General features: G+C 46.8%; 2 protein-coding genes across 2 annotated transcripts in view; both read right to left on the bottom strand.

The window, feature by feature from the left end:
• PLEKHO1 (pleckstrin homology domain containing O1) overlaps window positions 1-5,805 on the bottom strand; it is a 34,620-nt gene extending 28,815 nt beyond the window's left edge. The window contains exons 1-2 of the mRNA XM_072114991.1: window positions 5,606-5,805; window positions 3,878-4,024 (exon numbers count right to left, since the gene is read on the bottom strand). Of these exons, the coding sequence (XP_071971092.1) occupies window positions 3,878-4,024; window positions 5,606-5,632 (174 nt within the window). The 5' untranslated portion in view covers window positions 5,633-5,805. The remainder of the gene's footprint in view (window positions 1-3,877; window positions 4,025-5,605) is intronic.
• Window positions 5,806-13,307: 7,502 nt separating this feature from the next.
• The window catches only part of VPS45 (vacuolar protein sorting 45 homolog), a 29,397-nt gene continuing 19,344 nt past the window's right edge, over window positions 13,308-23,360 (bottom strand). Inside the window, 1 exon segment of the mRNA XM_072114990.1 lies at window positions 13,308-14,273. Coding sequence (XP_071971091.1) covers window positions 14,186-14,273 — 88 coding nt within the window. The 3' untranslated portion in view covers window positions 13,308-14,185.

The raw sequence follows: 23,360 nt of genomic DNA, 5'->3' as shown, positions 1-23,360 counted from the left end.
TTGTGGGGGGGGGGGTCTTACAAATATGAGGAGTATATGGACATTTTTTTTTAGAAAAAATCATGAAATTGAATTAAAACCCTTTTTCCAGGGTTTTTTTTTCTACTTGTATTTTCCTATAGCTTTTCTACTACCTTCTTACCCATAACCATTGTACCTAGTGTTTGCTATCACTCTCGACTTAAGACAAAAGCCAGGCATCCATTAGTAACTAGGTCACATGAAAAAGTCACGGAGTGCAGTAACTATCTATAGCTGAGTGACAGGTGATGTCATCGCAGCGCAAAGAAGCTTTCACATATGGATTAACCGAGCTACACGTGGGAACATTCAAGCCTGGAGATCACCGGCGGCTGGTGGATTTGTGAACATGCATGAAGCCTCCCTTACAAAGCAAGATACCAATGGCCCTACCCTTCCACGACAGGACAATATATAACTATACAAAATATACAAATGAGATGCAAATTCTAAACTTAAAGAGGCTCTAGAGAATTTTACAAATATGGATACAAGCGATTAGTATATGTCCTGTTAGGATTCACTCCCCAAAATGTCCACCTTGCAAGATAATTAATGCAATATCAGCCGTATTAGATTTCAACCAAACAAACATGACAGATGATTATACAAGACATCATCCAAAAATCCGACTTATAGTCTGTAAAGTATAAAAACTTTTGCCTAACTCTGCACTAAACAAAAATAAGCAGTTCTCTAATTTACTATAATTAGCTATCTGCAGCTGTTTAGCAGCTAGCAGAGGTTTTACCTTGCCCCCTAGGCTAATCTCCATTTGCCATGCTTCCTGGTAACCATGGGAAACTGTATAGTACAGCTAGAAACATCAGGAGGCTTGTTGAGAGGGCCTGTAGAGCCTGTAGTGATGTCACTAGCATGTGATTTATCACATGCTTTAGGTCTGCCTATTACAAACAAGCTGTCCTGCATCATTTCAAAGTACTTAGTGTGATGCAAAGGACCTTTAGTTATGTCACAAGCATGTGATTCATCACATGCTTCAGGTCGGACAATTACAAACAAGCTGTCCTGCATCATTTCAAAGTACTTAGTGTGATGCAAAGGACCTTCATTTATGTCACAAGCATGTGATTCATCACATGCTTCAGATCGGCCACGTACAAACCGGGAAGTGCCCATCCATATCAGGAATAGCTGAATATGAATCTAATGGTATATATACTAGATATATCCGAGGCTAGGAAGAAGCTGGCAGCATGATACAGGTATCGTTGGAATTGCACATCAAAGGCTCTCTCCAGCTGTGCTAAAACTATTTTTGTCAATAACTTTACAGTTACACTTTAAGGATTCATTGCCCTTTTAGGGGACATTTACTTGGCAGATCCCTCATTGGTCCTGTTCATGACACAAAAAATGCCTGCTCAGCCAATCACTGACATAAGTGGTTTATCACTGTGATCAGTGATTGGCTCAGTAGTCATTTCCTGTGTGTCAACAGGAAACAGGAAGTAGAGACCGCGAAGGACCCAGGCTACAGTGAAAGATTATTAATGGGCTTTTTCTACATTTTCAAAATATTCTGAACATTTTTCTTGGACAATCCTTTTAAGAGTAAAATATTTCTCGGGGGACATTTTGATTTTCTACTTCATAGTTTTTCCATATACTTCAAAATTATAGATTGAAAATATGAACATGATCCTTGACAACTTTCTACAAGGTAAAAATAGATGTGTGTAAGCAGCTGATTTGCACAAATCCCTAGATTAAAAAGAATCTCACATGTACACTTGGGACTCTTCTTGCTTTGAGTCAGGTTTCAGATTTCCCATAATCCTCCTTTGAATTACACAGTGTGTAAATCCCCACCCCCCAACTTCCCCCAATTTGCATCTTGGAGAGTGTTGAGAATTTATAGAACCACCAAAGCAGAGAACTGCAAAAATCAAAGACATTATGGGACATTAAAGACGTCTACATGGCCCCGAGTTACACCTCAAGACGTCAATTATGCAATTTTTTTATGCATTAAAAAAATCTAAATTTTCTCGTTTACTATAATTAGAACAAGAGCAAAGAAAATCAGCAGAGATATAGAGACAATCGCACCTAAATGATTTTGGTTGCTTGGCAGGATACCCCTAGTAACATGATTCAGCCCAAACCAACATGACGAGGAAAAAAAAACACTCTGATAGAGATTTTTTGGGGACAACCAGGGAAGAGCAGTGTTTACTGTTATATAGAGTTTGTCATAGCACAAGGCTGCAGAGATTTCTCCACACACCTGCACATACTCTGGAAGGTTTCCAAGTACCGGCAATAATAGACGGCTTACCGTGCCCAAGCACAATCCATTCATGTACACAAAGCCAAGAACATTATATTCAACCAACGAGAAAGGGAGCACCTTGAGAGCCAGTAATGTGGGCGTTCTGAGAAAAACTGAAAGTCCTAAGGACATGGATATAGAAGAGAAACCATGAGAACATCAAGATGGCAATAAGTCCCAATGGAAAACCAAGGAACTCCATACTCTACAGTCATGACCTACCATCATATTAGCTCCTGCATTTCATTCGAGGTCAACGGCACGTCACCACATTGCCACCAAAGACATTATATGTTCTCCTACTATGAACATTTTTTGAAAGTTCTCTACTTTCTCTGTCTTCGAGAGGACTTCCCGTATCCCGGCTGTACAACGGACATAATTCACTGCAGGCTAATCCTAACGTTGGCCGATAGATAAATGTAGGCCAAAATACTGGGACAGGACAACCAACTAACGTGTATGGAAGGTTCTCCTATGGCTTTACATGAAGGCTCCTTGAAGTCTAGGTGACCAATAATTGTGTTTGGAGATGGGAGAAATTTGTGGGGTTTTGTCAAGAGAGAAAGAGGACTTACAGTCAGAAATTGGGACCAATTCTATAGGAAGAGGTGCTGGTAACTTTGCTCTGTCCATAGTAGGAGTGAGTTAATTTATGAGAGTAAAATGTCCCAACCAGAGCCAAACCAGCATCGGAGGTCACCTTCATCCATGAAGATGACCATGTGTGGCCACAACCCAACCAGAGCCAAACCAGCATCGGAGGTCACCTTCATCCATGAAGATGACCATGTGTGGCCACAACCCAACCAGAGCCAAACCAGCATCGAAAGTTACCTTCATCCATGAAGGTGACCATGTGTGGCCACAATTCTGAACCTTCCCCAATGAACCCGTTCCCGTAAAGCATGGCTAGACCTCCATTGACCGGACTTAAGACGTGGAACGAGCCAGAGTTGACATTAGTTACATACAAAGCCATTTTTGTCTCTGGAGGACCAATACTCCATTTATCCTGTGAGGGTACTGCGTAAAAATCAAACTCTTACTATGACGTTCCCCAGACGATCACTTGGGGGTCGTAAAAACCTTCTGACAAGTAGGGGCTCTCCTGTAAAGAAGACCTATCATGGTATTAGACCTCTACATATGGAGGCATCCTATGAATATAGGATTTAATACGGTCTAATGGAAGGAATCATGTCTACCATGTACCATCAACAACCCCCCTCCCCTATCAGTGGTTATGTAATCTCATTTTCAGTATCCGGAAAAAGCAGCAGACCTAGAATTAGTATTGATCCCCTTTAACTATACATCCGTGCCACCTTGTTACATAGACGACAGGCCCATGGCGCCAGTATTATTCCCAGTATTTTATCTCAATGCATTCAGCGTCCTCACAGATCCTGCCGTATCCACATCATCGGCACGTTCGATACAACTGCAATATCCAAGCCCTGCATTGGCCCACCTGCACCGAGGCTGGCACACCCTGGCATCCACTAGCATGGCACACAGACTCTCCACTCATTCCTATACATGATATCAAGTCTGTACCTCCTTCTCCGACATGTACAGCTGATCCCCCCGGATCACCACATATCTGTTCTTCCAGATCTCCCTGAAGATGCCCTTTCCGCAGTATTTCCGAATCCAGCCCACTTTTTCCGGTTGGCTGGGGGCCTGATTCCCGTCCAGAGGGCCCTGAACATAGGAGAGAGAAATCAATGACATCATGAGAATATTACATCGGAGAAGTCTGCTGGGCAGGGGGCACATAACAGAGGACCCCAGCTACACCGGCATAACTTACTATCACCTTACACATATAGGAGGCTCCTATACAGCAGCCCTAGATAGATAGATAGATAGATAGATAGATAGATAGATAGATAGATAGATAGATAGGAGATAGATAGATGTTCTGTGGATAGATATTCAATGGGTGGATATTAGATAGATAGAGATGATAGATCTGCTACAGATAGATAGATAGATAGATAGATAGATAGATAGATAGATAAATATGCTGTGGATAGATAGATAGATAGATAGATAGATAGATAGATAGATAGATAAATATGCTGTGGATAGATACATATTCAATGGATAGATAGTGGATATAGATATGAGATAGATGATAGATAGTAAATAGATAGATAAGAGATAGATAGATAGATAGATATTAGATAGATAGATAGATAGATAGATAGATAGATACATAATAGATAGATAAATATGCTATTGATAGATAGTGGATATGTATAGGGGATAGATAGAAATATGGATAGATATATGATGGATATTAATGAAATACATAGATGGGTAGACAGACAGATAGTAACACAACATATAGATACATTAAACAGAAAGATAGATATTAGATCTGAAATAGATACTTTTGAGATACATAGAAGATAGGTAGATAGGTTTGTGCTATAGTTAGATAAATATCAGTGAAAGTTGTACTGATGTGTGTGCAATAGATATTTTTATTAGACAGAATACATAGACGGGTAGACGGACAAAGATATTCAATAGATAGATATATGAAATAGGTAACTGGAGATATACACTAGATATGTAACATACAAAGAATAGACACATAGGATAGATACATAGATAGATATAGATAGATGATAGATAGATATGAGATAGATAGATAGATATAGATAGATGATAGATAGAAGATAGATAGATATGAGATAGATAGATAGATAGATAGATAGGAGATAGATAGATAAATAGATAGATAGATATGAGATAGATAGATAGATAGATAGATAGGAGATAGATAGATAAATAGATAGATAAATAGATAGATAGATAGGAGATAGATAAATAGATAGATAGATAAATAGATAGTATATAGAAGGAGTAGATACATAGATATGAGATGGACAGATAGATAGAATGGATACAGATATATTAACTCTCTTGACATTCAGGTATGAACACAGACATAGAGTCCGTACAAGCAGCTGTATACAGGGCCAGGCCCCCAGAATCCCTCCTATATAACATCCATAGATACATTCTCCATGATACCCTCCCCAGCTATACAGACACATTGATGTACAACACCAGAGACACAGAGAAGCCTCCGCTATACGTAATATATGATAGATAACAGACACACCATCCAGGCCCTGGCCCCCCATAATACCAGGAGCTGCCCCCCACTCATCTGCATCCATGGCCATCAGGCAGTGCTACATAGTATCCATCCATGTCCATTGAGTAGTATCCGGCGGCATGTGAGGACCCCCAGCCCCTATGGCATACCCTCTTAGCAGAGATGTTCTTCTTCATGCTGCGGGCAGGCTGTGCGAGTGGCTGGAGGGCAGCCTGGCTCCTGCTATTGTGCAGATCACACAGAGGATCTGGTTTCAGTGAGTGCAGTCCCCAGCACACAGCCCCCTCTCTGCTCCACTGTGCAGCAGCTCCATCTATGGAGAGCAGCTCTGATGTCACATCACATTACATGACAACACGTGAGAGGGAGTCTGAGGAGGCTTCCTCCTTTGTTTCCCATATTACCCCCCTCCTCCTCCTCTATAAACTGGAGGAGGGGGGATTGTGTAATCCTGAGGCCCCCTCATGCCTTCAGACTCTCAGTCATCCCCAGCAGTAGAAGCCCCCCTCCCTGCCCAGCGACGTGTAAGCCTTCCAATGCCACCCATCCCCGGGGTCAGAGCCACCACAGAACAAATGACGGATAATTCCCCTGGTCTCCTACAGACGCAGAGATGGACATGGACTGAGAACACAAGAACATCCGACTTTGACCCAAATTTGACATTTCGATGGCCTCAGCCTTAATGTACAATTTTACTCTAAAACAGGGAGGAGACGTGAACCTCTGCCCGGTTCTCCCGCACCTCCAGTGGAGACATATCTGTAAGAATACGTTCAGACATGGCGTTTGCCTTGCGTTTAGAAACAATGCAAGACACCGGGTGCTGGTTCTGGATCGTATGTGTTTCCATGGAGCGGCCCGATCGCAAGGCAAACGCCATGTGTGGACGCAACCTCCAGCCTGATGCTTTCTGCTGGACTGGCTGACCACTAATGTGGCTGGTGGACACTTGACACTTTCCTGCAGACATAGAGCTGGACATGGACTGAGAACGCAAGAACATCCGACTTTGACCCAAATATTCATCATTCGACATTTCAAGCATGGGGGTCCATTAATGTACGATTTTACTCCAAACCAGAGAACATTGAGGAGACGTGAACTGCCCCGTTCAGACATGGCGTTTGTCTTGCGTTTAGAAACGATGCAAGACACCGGGTGTTGGTTATGGATCGCATGTGTTTCCATGGATCAGCCCGATTGCTATGTGTGGACACAACCACAAGCCTGACTAGTAGGGTCTATTTCTGGAATCTGTTATAGGATAGAGCCTGGGTTCATCGGAAGGTCCTCTGGAGGTCCAGTCCCAATCCTAGGCACTGTGTTCCTGATCCTGTGTTACTATGTAAGATAAGCCACCACTACAGATATATCACATATAGGGCAGCACGGTGGCTTAGTGGTTAGCATTACAGCCTTGCAGCGCTGGGGACCAGAGTCTGCACTTTCCAAGGTGTCCTAGGTTCTGCAAAGAGTTTGTATGTTCTCTTCGTGTTCGCGTGGGTTTCCTCCGGGTCCTCCAGCTTCCTCCCACACTCCAAAACATACTGGTAGGTCGATTAGACTGTGAGCCACATTGGTGACAGGGACCAATTTGACATGCTTTGTGCAGCGCTGCGTAATCTGTGTGCGCTATATGAATAAAGAATTATTATTATTATTACAGACACACCACCATACAGCAGGCCGATCATCATGCATATAGCTCCATCATTCATCATAATGTAATAGGAACGGAGGATCTGAAATCCTTGAATGAAAGACACAAATGCATTCTGCTGTACCCCACAGACTATAGTGTGGTCCATCACAGAAGTATCTAATGTACAGGGCCGGCTTCACCCCCCATGGAGATCCTAAAAAGACATGTCAGGACTTGCTGGAAGGAGAAGTTTCTACTCAAGGTCCTGTTATGATTCATTGCTTTGATTTTATGCAAATCTATCTATCTATCTATCTCCTATCTATCTATCTATCTCCTATCTATCTTCTATCTATCTATCTATCTCCTATCTATCTTCTATCTATCTATCTCCTATCTATCTTCTATCTATCTATCTCCTATCTATCTTCTATCTCCTATCTATCTTCTATCTATCTCCTATCTATCTTCTATCTATCTCCTATCTATCTTCTATCTATCTATCTCCTATCTATCTATCTATCTATCTATCTATCTATCTCCTATCTATCTATCTCCTATCTATCTATCTATCTATCTATCTATCTATCTATCTCCTATCTATCTATCTATCTATCTCCTATCTATCTATCTATCTATCTATCTATCTATCTCCTATCTATCTATCTATCTATCTATCTATCTCCTATCTATCTATCTATCTATCTATCTATCTATCTATCTATCTATCTATCTATCTCTCATATCTATCTAGGTTCAGTGAAGAGGCAGCACTCCTTGTAGTAGTGAAAGGGGTGAAGCTTTATTCCATAAAAAGCGGCGTTTCGGTGTACTGTTACACCTTTATCATGCTTTTTATGGAATAAAGCTTCACCCCTTTCACTACTACAAGGAGTGCTGCCTCTTCACTGAACCTATATTGGAGACCCTGGCCAAGGGATCACCGGCTTCTGCACCCACCGGTAGCTGTGCTGCTCTGGATCTTCTACTTTTTATCTATCTATCTATCTCCTATCTATCTATCTATCTATCTATCTCCTATCTATCTATCTATCTCATATCTATCTATCTCCTATCTATCTATCTATCTCTCTCATATCTATCTATCTATCGATCTCTCTCATATCTCCTATCTATCTCCTATCTATCTCATATCTATCTATCTCCTATCTATCTATGTATCTCATATCTATCCATCTATCTCCTATCTATCTCATATCTATCTATCTCCTATCTATCTATGTATCTCATATCTATCCATCTATCTCATATCTATCTCATATCTATCTATCTATCTATCTATCTATCTATATCTCATATCTATCTATCTATCTATCTATCTATCTATCTATCTATCTATCTATCTCCTATCTATCTATCTATCTATCTCATATCTATCTATCTATCTATCTATCTATCTATCTCCTATCTATCTATCTATCTATCTCATATCTATCTATCTATCTCATATCTATCTATCTATCTATCTATCTATCTATCTATCCCATATCTATCTATCCCATATCTATCTATCTATCTAATATCTATCTATCTATCTATCTATCTATCTATCTATCTATCTATCTATCTATCCCTTCTACCTTTCACTTATCTATATTTCTATCTTCTATGTATCTATATCTATAATCTCTCTAGTCTCCATTAGATATTTCTTATGCCTTAATTCAGTTTCCTGTAGATATAATTTCCCTGGTAGTTGTCAGGAATATCACATCTTCCCATATAAGAAAGGTGTCACAATGGTGGGAAAGCTGTAACAGGAAAGGTCTGTCCTGCAGACGTCAGGAGCGGAGATTCCCGTCTGTGACCAGTGATGATGATGATGGGGGTTGTCTGAGAGATCAGCATCAGTACTGAGCGTCACGGCTACAACAAGCCCCCATAGATGTGCGCTGGGCCCCTGCTACATACAGTACAGAGCGCACATCCGCGTGTCACTGTGCATGACCTGCATTACTTTCCTTACCCATATTTATTGTTCTATCATCCACATCCCACAGAACAATACTGGGCCTGATACGACCCCATCTGATTCTATTGTTTGCCTGTGAGAAGCGGTGCCGGATATCTGGCACCCACTTATCCCTTTGGGGCATATTTAAGAAGCCACCCAAGGCCAGTGACCCATGGGTGAGTTTTCTCCAACAAATATGTCCCAAGTAGATGGCAGATTTACTGGACCGTACCTAAAACTACTGAGCTTAACGCAACATGTCAGCTCAAGCCAGTGGTTCTGGGGTCAGTCCAGAAAATCCGGAACAAATGTCAGAACAAACTCATCCATGGGTAACCAGTCTAAAAGAATATCCATCTTTATGGCCCTTAGCAACCAATCACAGTGCAGCTCTCATATTGACCATATACACAATGGGGGGAATGCACCTGATACATAACGGGGGGGGGGGGGGGGGACCGGCTGATATACAATTAGGGGCAACTGTCCTATGTACAATGGGGGTGGGGAGATGCACCATATACACAATGAGACAGTGCACCCTATTCACAGAGGGCCCTATACACAATGGGGGGAATGCACCCTATACATAACAGGGGGCACACAGCTGATATACAATTAGGGGCAACCACCCCATGTACAATAGAGGTGGGCGAGTAACCTATACACAATTGGGGGGGACATAAACCTTATAGACAATGGGGAATAAACGCTATTCACGATGTGGAGGCACCCTAGACAAAATGGGGCACATGTGCCCTGTACACAATGGGGAGGGACATGAACCCTATACATAATGGGGAGAGTGTCCTATACACGATTGGGGGCATGGTATGCACCTATATCCAGCAAAAATTTTGCACATCCTCACTTTCCAGAAAGTTGAGGAAAAGTGGTGACCATTGGCCACCACCATTTATAATTTTTATGACCTGGAGTGAAAGCTTAACATTGGACACCAGTCCCCCTGCGGTAGTGAAATGAAGAGAGGCATAGGACCCCGTAATTAATGAGGCACAAGGAAAAGAGGTGAAAAATGACAGTCTTCAAAGTGCCCTTTATATGATGTTTTGCCAAAACCCTTAAAAACAGAGCACATGGCCATCTGAGTTTCCATCTGGGGACCATTTTTCATTCCTCAGGATCAGTAGGGGGTCATCAATAGGGGATCGGTGGGGTCACACACCTGGACCCTGTACTGGTCAGATGTTCACCAAGGAGCTGAGACGCCCCCACCGCAATATCTATATACAGGAGTATCTAGATACATCATAAGTAGACCTTCAGTAAGTCCTTAAAATCCCTGAATTAAAGTGTAATAGATAATAGAAGATAATTTTTTTTTTAAATGTACAAAAAAATGTGACAGATAGTAGCAGTTCACTATGAGCGAGGGATGAGAGTCATTATGTGACGGGGAGGGAGATTGGTCACATCACTTCTCTCCCTGCTGTGCTGCCAGATAATAGACCCTGGGAATCTGGAGTCGGTGCCCTGTAAAGTTTTCTTAGGAAACAATGACCAGGACGGATTGTGTTGCTTTGCTGTCTGCGGACACGTCATTCACAAGCTGGAAAGTGGCCACAGATGTGACGGCGTAACCTGAGGACTGGCAGCGATCGTGAGAAATACCCTCTGAGTGCCGTCATACATGCCCGGCTGTGGGCACTGCAGGGCTGCTGTCTGTACTATAACGTAGGGACACATCGCTATGACTAAGGGAGGAAACATTTTTGGCATGATCATAGAGAGAATTCTTTACGGTAAGACCAGTAAGAAGATGGAAGGGCACCGTAAGACGCGTTTGGTCTTCCCAAGGATCAGGCATGCTCAATCCAACCGCCCGATCATAAACTCTTTGAGGAGAGTCGGGAAGTACCTTCAGTATACACATCAGCCGCGCCCAATGAAACCCATGTGCTTATGCACTTTTTTTTTTAGATTATTTTTGACTAGATTTCTTGAGCGTTACCATTTCCCCGGTTAATGAAGATGAAGTGTTGATCCACAAATTTATTCTGGTCCTATGGGTAGGTGGGAAGAAATAATTTTACTACAGGTGTAAGAAGTCGCTAACATCCTTGTTGGTTGCTGTGTCTTATTCTGGATCAACGCTCCAGCGTACAATGTTGAATGGAAGAGGTCAACAACCATCATTGGTCCTCTGATCTTTCAATTTGTTCATGGGGCTTGGCTGAAGACGGTGTCAGAGTGGAGATTCCTTGGGCCACTCTCCATATACTCTACCTGTCTTGTTTGATGGACTTCTGGGTCCTGGATCCATGAGAACACGCTCTAGTACTCTGGTGGACCTAGGGTAAAGACATCGGTTTCCAGCAACTTCTTTGATATTTGATATTGAGTGGCCCCAGGGGACTGCATTTGGACAGATTGGGGCATATTTACTTACCCGTCCGTTGCAATCCCCGAGGTGCATTGTCTGACGAGGATTCAGAGCTGCCACGATTCACTAAGATCCTGCGTCCAATTTCCTGCATGTGTCAGGAAGTTCACCTTCTTCCCGGTGCATTTAAGTGTATGTCTTGCGACACAATTTTGAATGTTAAATCCCGGGCTTAGTCCGCCCCCCGATTTGTATCACATGAAAGTCAACGCGATTAAGCCAAAATCCGATCACATGCGCCGAAAAACCCAGTTAAATGCGTCGCGAATCGTAAAAAGACAGGAAACCCGACGGAAAAAGCGGTCCGCGGAACCTTAGTAAATGTGCCCCATTATGTCGAAATCAGCAGAAGACTATTTATGTCACTAATATATGTGTAATTTTTCTCCATAACCACCACCAATATGTTCATCAAGGAGAATAAACCCTAAAAAGAGGTCAATTCATGAAAAGAGGGAAGTGAACATAGACCTAGAGGAAGTCAACCAAGACATTACATCTAAGAATAGAAATCTTACCATCTGACAAAAATGTGAAGGTGAGAAGGAGCCAACCACATAGTGCGCTGTAAGTATGACCAACTCCTCTTCATGTGATACTTCTACTAGGGATACATAAAAATATATATGGAGGGGACGTCAACTAGACATAAGAGCTCATAGTCACCAGTCGGAGATCCATGTTGGAATACATAGGGATAATAAAATAGTCATGTAGGTTGATGTTTTATGGCTCCAAATGGCCCGCACAGTAAGCAATCTTCATCATGAAGCAGCCCCTGCCAATACCAAGAGCCCAACTTTAGAAGAAGAAGAACTGGTGTCACGTAAAACTTGACTAGATCATCGGTGGAACTGCAAAAAGTTGGTTATTGTGAAAGAGTCCTTGTGTAATGAGGGTGACGCACATCTGGTCTTGATTTCAACATCTTAGAACCTCTTAACCAACAGCAGCCACCTCGTCACCTCTTAGGATCACATGACTTAGACCTGATCATGCGACAGCACCAAGAGGAATTCTTCGAAATGGAGAAGTACAAATATAGATTGGGAAGAACATATCACACAATGGGGGTCATTTACTAAGGGCCCGATTCACGTTTTCCCGACGTGTTACCCGAATATTTCCGATTTGCGCCAATTTCCCCTGGATTGCCCCGGGAATTTGGTGCATGCGATCGGATTGTGGCGCATCGGCGCTGGCATGCACGTGATGGAAAACGGGGGCGTGGCCGAACAAAAACCTGACGGATTCGGAAAAACCGCCGCATTTAAAAAACAAAAAGTGTCGCATAGCTTGCACTTACCTTCACTCACCAGGAATAGGCCGGTGTACTTGAGTGCATTTCAGCAGACTTCAGCGCAGTCCGTCGGAGGAACTGCCTTAGTAAATACCGGCCGGACCCGAATCCACCGTAGAGAACGCGCCGCTGGATCGCGAATGGACCGGGTAAGTAAATCTGCCCTAATGTATATTTTTTTACCATACATAGTGGAAGGTGAAAGCAAGTCCACCAAGGCTCGGCACAAAAGATGAGAAGAACATTATTTTACATAGACATATGCAGAGGTCTCCACCGTTGCAGGGGATTCATTGTTCGTTAACGTCAAGGGCTATCATTGTAACATGAAGAAGCAAAAACAAAGGGGTAAGACCAACCAAGGCCGTGTGCCCACTTTCTAACGGGTAAATATCTTGTGAACAACTATCTTAGACATCACAAGGAGAAGGTCCTCTGCAAATAACATCAGTGGCGGAGCCAACGTGATTGTGTCCCATGTGTTTAGAAGACAAAAACTTAAGATTTAATATTTGAGGAACAGGGACTGGAGATGTATAAGACATTTAATTATTACATGAAGAACATGAGACACAATGGAGGTCACTGCAGGAGGCACACACGGATAAGTAGAGGTGGACATCCAAGACGCATCTTCATATTCATGAGGCAACTCTTGCCAATATCTCGAGAACTTGACCATCCGTGAACATCCACCGAAATCTGAAGAGTTAAATCAGAAGCTCCTGGAGGCTTCTTAGAAGAAATGCACCAACCAGATCTTCGAGGGTGATTGACGCTCATGGTAAAGGTCAAGATAATAGGTGACCACACTTATCGATACCCGTGTACCTCATCCTAGAAGAAGGGAAAGTGTAACCAAACCTCGATACAGCAAGTCCTAAAGGATATAGTCTGAAAACATAGGTGGGAGTCTCGTCCTAAGGACTGACACATGGTGCCAGTGTTTCAGGAACCCAATAGGTGCTACCATTTTTGTGCACCAGAAGGTAAATCATCCTTCAAGTTATCTTCTCCACCCCCTATTATATAAGTCAATAACTAACCCCCAAATCTTGTACTGCCCCCATCCCACCACAATGTTTATTTCTTTGCACATCACAACATTCATGTCCATCTAGTCTCATAAACCCAAAACCTCAGTGAGTTCAGTTCTTCGCATGGACGGACCTTGTGGACAGTGTGGTAGGTGGAAGATAAGGAGGATCGGGGACTAGTGTTTTTTCCAAGGATGGCAAGAAGGACAAGATGCTGATATCTGTACTGGTCCAGGAGGAGCCTGAAGACCTAAAGCATCACCTACTATGACAGGTGGAGATGACATTGTACAATGGAAGTGTGAGAGGATGTAGTGCAGAGCATGACACGTGCACCCCCAGCACGGGTTTCTGCCATGTTTTTGACCTCATCTTCTGACCGATGACCGTGTTGCCCCCTGGTACGCTTCTGTAGTCCGGCCATGGAGACCAGCAGATTGGACTTCCTCCAGGAAACTGAAAAGTGGAGACAGATGGTGAAGACATCCATGTTATAGGTTATATAGGCAGCCTGCAGCCCCACACCAGTACTTTGAAATCAAACAGCCATGGAATTTAGGCCTACCGGGGCACAGAGTATCTCAGGAAAGAAGACAGTGAATTTTAACCCCTTCATGACTGCCCTACATAAGCACAAATATTGCCCGGTCCCTCCGCGATCCCCGATCTGGACTGTCCGACGAGGATGAACTCTGCCGCGATTTACGTAGATCGTGCGCCCGATTTCCTGCTTGTTTCGTTCCCCCGATCAGGTCCGCCGGAGTTTACCATCTTCCTCACGGTGTAGGTAAAAGCTTGGCTTGCGACACAAATTTGAATCTTAAATCCCGTGCTTTGTCCAAATCCGTTGGATCGTCCGACAGCCCCCCCCCCCCCCAATTTCTGTCGCATGAAAGCCGCCGCCAATGCGCCAAAATAGGATCGCGTGCGACACAATCCCCTTCTGTCCCGGAAAAGTCGGAAAACCCGCCGAAAATGCAGCCGCGTCCCGAGTGTGCGGGTCGCTCCATTTTTCACCAAGTTTCACTTTTCCAGATTTCCTAAATTATCCAAATTCGGCTGCACATCTCTGCTCCCTGCACCCACATGAAGTGCCCATCATCTCCGGGCTGGTGCCAGTCTCATGTGCGGCAGAGGCCGTAATCTGCTCTGCAAATAACAATTAGGCCGATGGATTAGACGTCTCTTACCAGGACAGACTGAGATTTTATCAGATAAAATCCCCTTGTATTTTCATGTGATCCTGTCAATAATAATCCTAAAGCAGGAGAAACCAACTATACAGAAGCTGGGAGACAGTCAGCAAGGGGTTAACAGAGCAGCAGACTCACAATCCAGCAATGTATAATAGTTATTACTAATACTCACATGTCTAATCATTATCATCTTATCCTGTAGATCTTTTATTTTATATAAAAGTAAAAAACATAACAATACAAACAAAACATAACATACAATATATACAATATCTTACTTACTGGTCCAGCCACATTCACACCTAGTAAAAACAATAACTTAAAATACACCGAAATGAATAACACCAAATACCACAACCCCCACCCAACCGATTATCACAACCTAAACCAAACCAATAAACAATAAGACAAGCCACACCCACAAATAAAACATAAATGACTATAAATATACATAAACCCACCCCACACCCTCTAATAACAAAACACCCCACACAGATCACATCCCACACCCATTTTTTTTTTTTTTTTTAAATATATAATAACAAATACACACAACACTACACTAAACTAAATCCCTCGCCCGCACCCTCCCCTTCCCCCAGACACTGGTCTAACGTCCAAAGTTTGCGTTAAGTAGTCCAGACCAGTGCCCAGGGTCATAGAGTCCAAATCAGTTCGTAAATCCCACCACCATCACCCCCCTCCCAACCTAACACTTATCCCAAACCCCACTATATACAATATATACAATATATACAGTATTTACAACATAACATAAAGAAAACAGAATACAAATAAAATCTCAACAACATCAATCAAAACCACATAAAGCCCAGGTTCGGCGCCTGCAAGCCCAACATCACTTCATGCCCAGATACAAAACAAAAATCTACAGTGTCAGCATCAGCCCCACACCAGGAGAGGAGATGACAGACTAAGGGACACTAAAGGAGAACCCCCTCCAAAGGAGAGAGGCCCTCCCCGTGCCCAGCCTCTCATACTCCAGAGAGCGCACCCTCACCAGGTCACCCAGAATGTTCCTAACCACCTCATCCACCGGGAGGATTTTACGCTGCGTCGATACTAAACACCGTGCGTTCCACGTGTGGTACCTGACCACTAGACTGACTAGGAATAACGTGCAGCGGTCCCGGCCACCCAGGCCTCTGAATGCTCCATAGGCCCACTCCGCATAGGAGAGACCGGCCAACCCGGGCCAATGGATGGAAGCGCCCACCCGGTTGTACACCTCTGTGTTAAAGGGGCACTGAAGCAGGAAGTGGTCCATGCTCTCCAGCAGGCCACCGCACTCCTCCCGGGGACAACCCCTTTCCTCAGAGCTCCTACACTTCAGATTGTCCCTCACACACAGCTTTCCATGGAAGCAGCGCCAAGTCACGTCCCAAAACTTCAAGGGGATCCTGATGGAATTCAATAAACTCAAACCCACCCCCAGATCCCGACTTGGGCAATCCCTGAGGGCCAGAGGCTTCTGGAAATGGGTCAACAGAACCCTCTTGTCAAGGACTTTCCTCGACATGGTCCTGATCTCCCACATTCCCAGACCCCACCGGCGAATCACCTTCAGAACCGGGGTAGCGTAAGCCGGAAGATGCCCATGCGGTGTACGAAGATCCTTCACTTGCCCTCCTGTCTCCCATTCCTGGAAGAAAGGCCGAAACCATCCCCTGCAGGAGTATACCCACGGAGGAGCCCTCTCTTTCCAGAGGTTTGCCACATTGATCTTAAGAAAGGTATTCACTAGGAACACCACAGGGTTGACCATACACAACCCTCCTTGTCTCCTCGTGCGGTAAGTAACCTCCCTCTTGATTAGGTTCAGCCTATTCCCCCATAACAGCTGGAAGAACAGACTGTAGACCCGAGTCCAGAGGGGCTCTGGCAACATGCACACACTGCCCAGATAAATCAGTAACGGGAGCAGGTAAGTTTTAATCAGGTTAACCCTTTCTCTGAGGGTCAAAGACCAACCCTTCCACTGGTCCACCCTCTGAGCGGCGATCTTAAGCCTGCCGTCCCAGTTTTGCATGGGGTAATCCCCCTGGCCAAATTCGATGCCGAGAACTTTGGCAGAGTCTTGGGGCCCTGGAAGAGTGTCCGGGAGATCAAAGCCTGGACCTCCCTCTCCCAGCCAGAGACTCTCACACTTATCCCGGTTGATCTTGGACCCAGAAGCCTCTGAGTAGCGGTCAACCTCTGACATCACCCATTGCGCCTCCCCTCCTGAGGACACGAAAACGGTGACATCATCAGCATACGCTACCACCCTCAGAGTGGCTTCCGGTGCTGCCCGATCCATCCCGACTCCCACCAACGGCCCACGATCAACCCTCCTAAGGAATGGGTCAATCGCGAACACGTACAGTAGTGGGCTCAGAGGACAACCCTGGCGAACACCAGACCCGACCTCAAAAGAGCGGCCAATCCAACCGTTCACAAGTGGGAAACTCTCTGCCCCTGCATACAAAACCTTTAGCCAATTGACAAACTCCCCCGGCAGGCCATACCTCAGAAGGACAGACCAGAGGTACTCGTGGTTAACCCGATCAAACGCTTTTGCCTGATCCAAGGACAGCAAGTACCCCTTCCAGTTACCAGCCCTGCCCTGCTCCACTGCCTCCCGAACACAAAGCACAGCACTAAATGTACTGCGGCCTGGAACAGAGCAGTGCTGGGTCTCCGAAAGGAGCCGGGGCGCAAACTGCACCAGCCGATTAAACAGCACCTTTGCCAAAACCTTTCTGTCCGTATTGAGAAGCGCTATGGGACGCCAGTTCTCAACACGAGATCGGTCCTTACCCTTTGACAGGATGATCAGGGCTGACCTCCTCATTGACTTCGGCAGAGCGCCCGAGGAAAGACACTCATTGAATACCTCAGTCAAGAGGGGAACCAAGGCGTCCTTAAAGGTCTTATAAAACTCAGATGTTAAGCCATCCGGACCCGGCGATTTCTTGAGGGCGAGCCCTTCAATCGCCAGGCTGACTTCCTCTTCCCTGATCACTTCGGTCAAAACATCAAGAGAGGGGTCTACTCCTGGCTCAGGGACAGTTTCAGCCAGGAAATCCGACATCACATCCCGATCTAGATCCTTCCTGCCCAAGAGGTGTGAGTAGAAGGATCTGACGACCTCCAGAATCCCTGATCTGGACCTTTTCAGGGATCCCGTACTGTCAACCAGTCCTGTGACAACTTTACCATTCACTGACATCTTGCAGTTTCTGTAAGGGTCGGGCGAGCGGTATTTCCCGTAATCCCTCTCAAAAACCAAAGATGCGTGTCTATCGTACTGACACCTCTTCAGCAAGGATTTCACTCTGGAGATGTCCTCACGACTACCTCCAATCGAGACGAGATGCTCGAGTTTCCTCCTCAGGCCCTGATACAGGCGGTACCTGTCCAGGCTCCTGAGGCTCGAGAGCTGGCGGAAGAATCTCGCCACCCTTTTCTTGAGCATCTCCCACCACTCTGACTTACTGCTACAAAGGCCCAGCAATGGTACCTGGCTCTGAAGAAAGTCCTCAAAGGATTGTCTGATCTCTGCTTCCTCCAGGAGAGACGAATTGAGCTTCCAGTAGCCTCTTCCCATCCGGGGGGTCTCTGTAACATTCAGAGAAAACAAAATTAGACAGTGGTCGGAGAACTCCACCTCAACAACGGACACTGCTGAAGAAATGGCTTCCTCCTTTAAATAAAACCTGTCTATTCTAGACCTGCAGCTACCCCTATAATAGGTGAACCCCGCGTGGCCTGGGGTGTGCCGGATGTGGACATCCACCAGGCGAGCCTCACTGGCTATGCTATTAAGAGCGACGCTATCATAAGTCAGCTTATCTCTGGAACCTCCCCTATCCTGGGACCTCGTGACAGCATTGAAGTCCCCTCCAAAGACCACCTGCCGACTAGTAAAAAGATAGGGCTTGATCCTCATAAAGAGACACTTCCTGTCCCACTTGGACTGGGGACCATAGATGTTAATTAGACGAAGTTCTTGTCCCTTCATGAGGACATCCAGGATCAGGCACCTCCCCATTTCTAACTCAATAACTCGTCGGCATTCTACCGGTGCGGTAAAAAGGACCGCCACTCCGCTATACGGCTCGGCCGCAAGAGACCAATAGGAAGGCCCGTGTCTCCATTCCCTCTTAGCTTTAAACACGGCCGCCAAATCTGGCAGCCTGGTCTCCTGCAAAAATAAAATGTCGGCTTCAACACGGCCGAGAAAATCAAAGGCCGCAAATCTAGCCGCATCAGACTTAATGCTGGCGACATTAATGGACGCCAGCGTCAACGGAGTGGGTGCCGCCATCATAAGTGATTGAGTTAGACGGCTTTCTTTTTACCCATCTTACCACCACCCTCGGGAAATGAACACCCCCTTTTTAGACATATTGTGGTGTCCATCTCCCGCACCTCTGATGCTTCAGGGGCAGATCCAGGACCTGCCCCCTCATCCTCGTCTCCAGACTCTAGGCCAGTCTCCCCTCCTGAGGACCCTGACTCCCCAGGGGGAGACTCGGCACCTCCTGCAGGCTCCGCCACCTCTGGCCCTTCGCCCTCAGCCCCTCCATCGGCAGGAGAGGCTCCATCCAGGGCCAGGAATCGATTTGAAAGTTCGACCAGCGGGGGGTCGGTTGCACCTTCCTTGGGTACCTTAGTCAGGGAGGGAGAAGATCTTACACCTCCCTTCTTTTTACCCTTTTTCTTCTTTTTGGCGCCACGCTTACGCTTTTCCTCTAGCCACGCCCTATTATCCTCGTCCATACTCTCATAATGGGAGGAGTCTGAGGACGTGGCACCTTCCTCTCTCACGATCCTCCTGACCTCCTCATCCAGTACATCATCCCCTGGGGCCTCAGCGACAGGTGAGGTCTCCAGGAGAGCGCCAGAGGTTGTCCCAGCAGCCTGAGACTCCCCCCGCTCTCTCTCCTGTTGACGCTTCTCTAGACGCCTTAGCTGGGCAGGCGTCTTTTTCCTGTCTTTCTTCCCTGGCCCCTCCATTCCTCCACCTCTGCTAGTCCCCTCCCCAGCAGATTCAGCCTCATGGCTTTCATCCGCTGAGGCTGAGCCTGCATTAGCGAAGGAAAGAGGACAACGACTGTACGGGTGACCGAGATCACCACACAGGTTACACCTAATCTGCCCTGTACAGGATGCAGCGAGATGGCCGACACCCCCACACAACGCACACTTCTGCACGGTGCAGTTTGCGCTGAAATGTGTGGGGTCACCGCACCTGTGACACAGCTTAGGCTGCCCCCGGTAGAAGATCAGGATCCGATCCCTCCCCAGGAAGGCTGATGAAGGGATGTGGGCGACTGAGTTACCTGAACGCCTCAACTTCACCATGAAGGTCCAGGCCCCTGACCAGATACCATACTCATCACGATTTTTCTCGGGTAATCCTAGCACCTCTCCATAACGATTCATCCAGGTCATGATGTCAAAGCAAGATAGTGATTCGTTACGGGTAAGAACGGTCACTTTCTTGAGTTCGCTCTGGCGGGACACTGCTTGCACAGCAAAGTCCCGCCACTCGGGCTCGTTGTATCTCAGCTCATAGTTGGACCAGAAGAGCTCAAGCCCCTCCGGCCGAACAAAGCTGATATCAAACTCAGATGTACCATAGGGATGGATCAAGGCAAAGATGTCAGCCGCCTTGAAGTCCATCTTCAGCAGCAGCTCAACTACCTGTGCCCGAGGGGGACACACATCACTGCCACGCCACCGAAGACGGACCACATTCCTACGGTTAGCACCCGGCCCGGTTGTCGGGAGCGACCATGATGTCTCCCTGCCTCTTTGCTCTCGGAAGGCAGACAGGCCGTGCCTCTCTATCCAAAACGACAAATCAACCTCCTGCCCCGCTACATTGATCGTCCTTTCTCCCTTCTGTAAGGCCTGCAGGAGGCGCCGTTGCAAAAAGCCGTCCCCAGAGCCCAGAGACGAGGATGATGGAACCCTACTTCCCCCAGCAGCGACACTGGCATAGCTCTTAACGGGGGCCGCCACTGGGGGAGCAACCGGACCAACCCCTGCACCCACCACATTAACACTACCCACCTGCATGTTACACTCAGCCGCGCCACTCACACCACCAGTCACTCCATCACCCACCCCCAAAGCTGGAAAAGATTCTCCACCACTCACACCATTCACATTATCCACCACAACATTACTGACACCACTCACACTGGCTGGACCAGCAACAACATTAGCAGACAAGACCACCTCCGCATCTTCAGGCACAAGGGACGGGGGTCCCCCCGCAGCGCATCGCCCAGAGGAAACCCCAACTTGTGTCACACTTGTGCCCTCCACATCATCGGTAGCAGATGTTATTTTACTTTTCTTAGAGGAAGGTAGGAGTCGCCGCTGATCTTTGGCTGGTATGTGGCACCGCTGATCCCCACCTTCCTCAGCACTCCTCTGCAGACTGTCTCCAACACCAACACAAAATAGGACTTTAGGCTTGGGAGGTTCGGAGCCCTCAGCCTCAGCGACCCCTCCACGCTGCCGCCGCTCCATAACCAAGTGATCAGCGGCAACAGCATGAAGAGGCGCCGAGGCACCGGAAGCTGCCACCAGTGCCGGGCTATCCCCCCCTCCCACTGGGGGACGCACCACAGCACTGGATTTCGATGGTATCGCCACTGCCGAGCCGCCCTGACTGTCCGGCCTTGCGGCCGATGCCTCCCCTGCTCCCCCACTGTTACCACAAACAGAGACGGAGCCCATCGCCACATCAGATGTCACACCTGTAATCTCCCCGCTCCCTGGCACTGAGTCCACTGCAGGACCCGTGCTGGGCTGGGTAACGGGGCTCGCACAGTGAGCTGACCCTGCGGCCGACTCGGGTTTTACGGGGAGGGGGCTGTAGACTAGACTCACCACTTCCACGGATTTGGTCTTCTTCTTTCGTGGTTTGCTGCCCCCCGGTGCATCCTCCGGCAGATCGTCTCCAAAAGTAAAGTCCTGGAGGTGCACAGGGGACTCGAGCCGTCGGATCTCCTCCATCAGCGCCCCTCCCTGGTGGCTGTCACTGTACTCACCCGGGCCGGCAGAACCGCAGCCAGATGACATAGCCGCTTGTCCTGCAGGGGGCCCACTGCACGGTACCGAACTTTCCTCCTCCATCTGACTCTCTGGCTGAAGCCCCATCAGCCGCCTCTGCTTTTCCTCCTCCATCTCCCGGAATCTCTCATCATTAAGAATTTTTTCTTTAAACGGACCGCTCCTCTCCAGCAGGTAAGCCTTCCTCTCCTCCAAGGCCTGGATGTTAGTCTGGAGCCTGGAAATCTCTGCCATAATCTGCTCCTTCTTCCTCTTTGGGGCAGAGCTTGCCCTGGCATGGGCGCACCTGAGCTCCTCCCGCAGTCTCCTCACCGTCTTGCTGGCTTCTTCGTACTCAGAGAGGTGGCCCAGAGCCCGGGAGGCATAGGTGGAAATAGACTCCCGGGTCCTCAGCATTCCCCAGCCCTCTTCACTGAGGTCAGCCTCACCTCTCTGAGCACTCAGCTTTCCTGCGGTATCCAGCTTTTCCGAAGTACCCAGCTTTCCCGAGGTATCCATCTTTTCTGAGGTCTTGCTGCTTTTTGAAGCCTTAGCTGGCCTGGAGGTACTTGGAGCAGCATTGCTGCTGTTCCTTGCAGATCTTCTCACCCCCAAGGCTTCCGCAGCGCTGGCCGGTTCCTGGCTACCCCTGCCCCCCGCCGGCCTAGACCGGGAAGCAGGAGCCTGGGACTTGCTGCCCTGGCTCATGCCTGAAAACCCACTCCCTCCCTGGGAGAGGAGAGAGCAGGCCCCAGGTGGAGGTGGTTTTCCCTGGAGCTCAGGAGCAGCAGCAGCACACAGCCTCTCACAGCAACAGAGAGTTAACGAGGTAACGAGCAACACCAGAGATGCACTCACTATCTGCTGCTGGTGCAGTCACTGTGTACATACATGACATTACTTATCCTGTACTGATCCTGAGTTACATCCTGTATAATACTCCAGAGCTGCACTCACTATTCTGCTGCTGGTGCAGTCACTGTGTACATACATGACATTACTTATCCTGTACTGATCCTGAGTTACATCCTGTATTATACTCCAGAGCTGCACTCACTATTCTGCTGCTGGTGCAGTCACTGTGTACATACATAACATTACTTATCCTGTACTGAGCATGAGTTACATCCTGTATTATACTCCAGAGCTGCACTCACTATTCTGCTGCTGGTGCAGTCACTGTGCACATACATGACATTACTTATCCTGTACTGATCCTGAGTTACATCCTGTATTATACACCAGAGCTGCACTCACTATTCAGCTGCTGGTG

This window comes from Engystomops pustulosus, chromosome 7, assembly GCF_040894005.1.
Source record: "Engystomops pustulosus chromosome 7, aEngPut4.maternal, whole genome shotgun sequence".
In the NCBI taxonomy this organism is placed as follows: Eukaryota; Metazoa; Chordata; class Amphibia; order Anura; family Leptodactylidae; genus Engystomops; species Engystomops pustulosus.
This window is presented reverse-complemented; position numbering and strand designations above follow the sequence as displayed.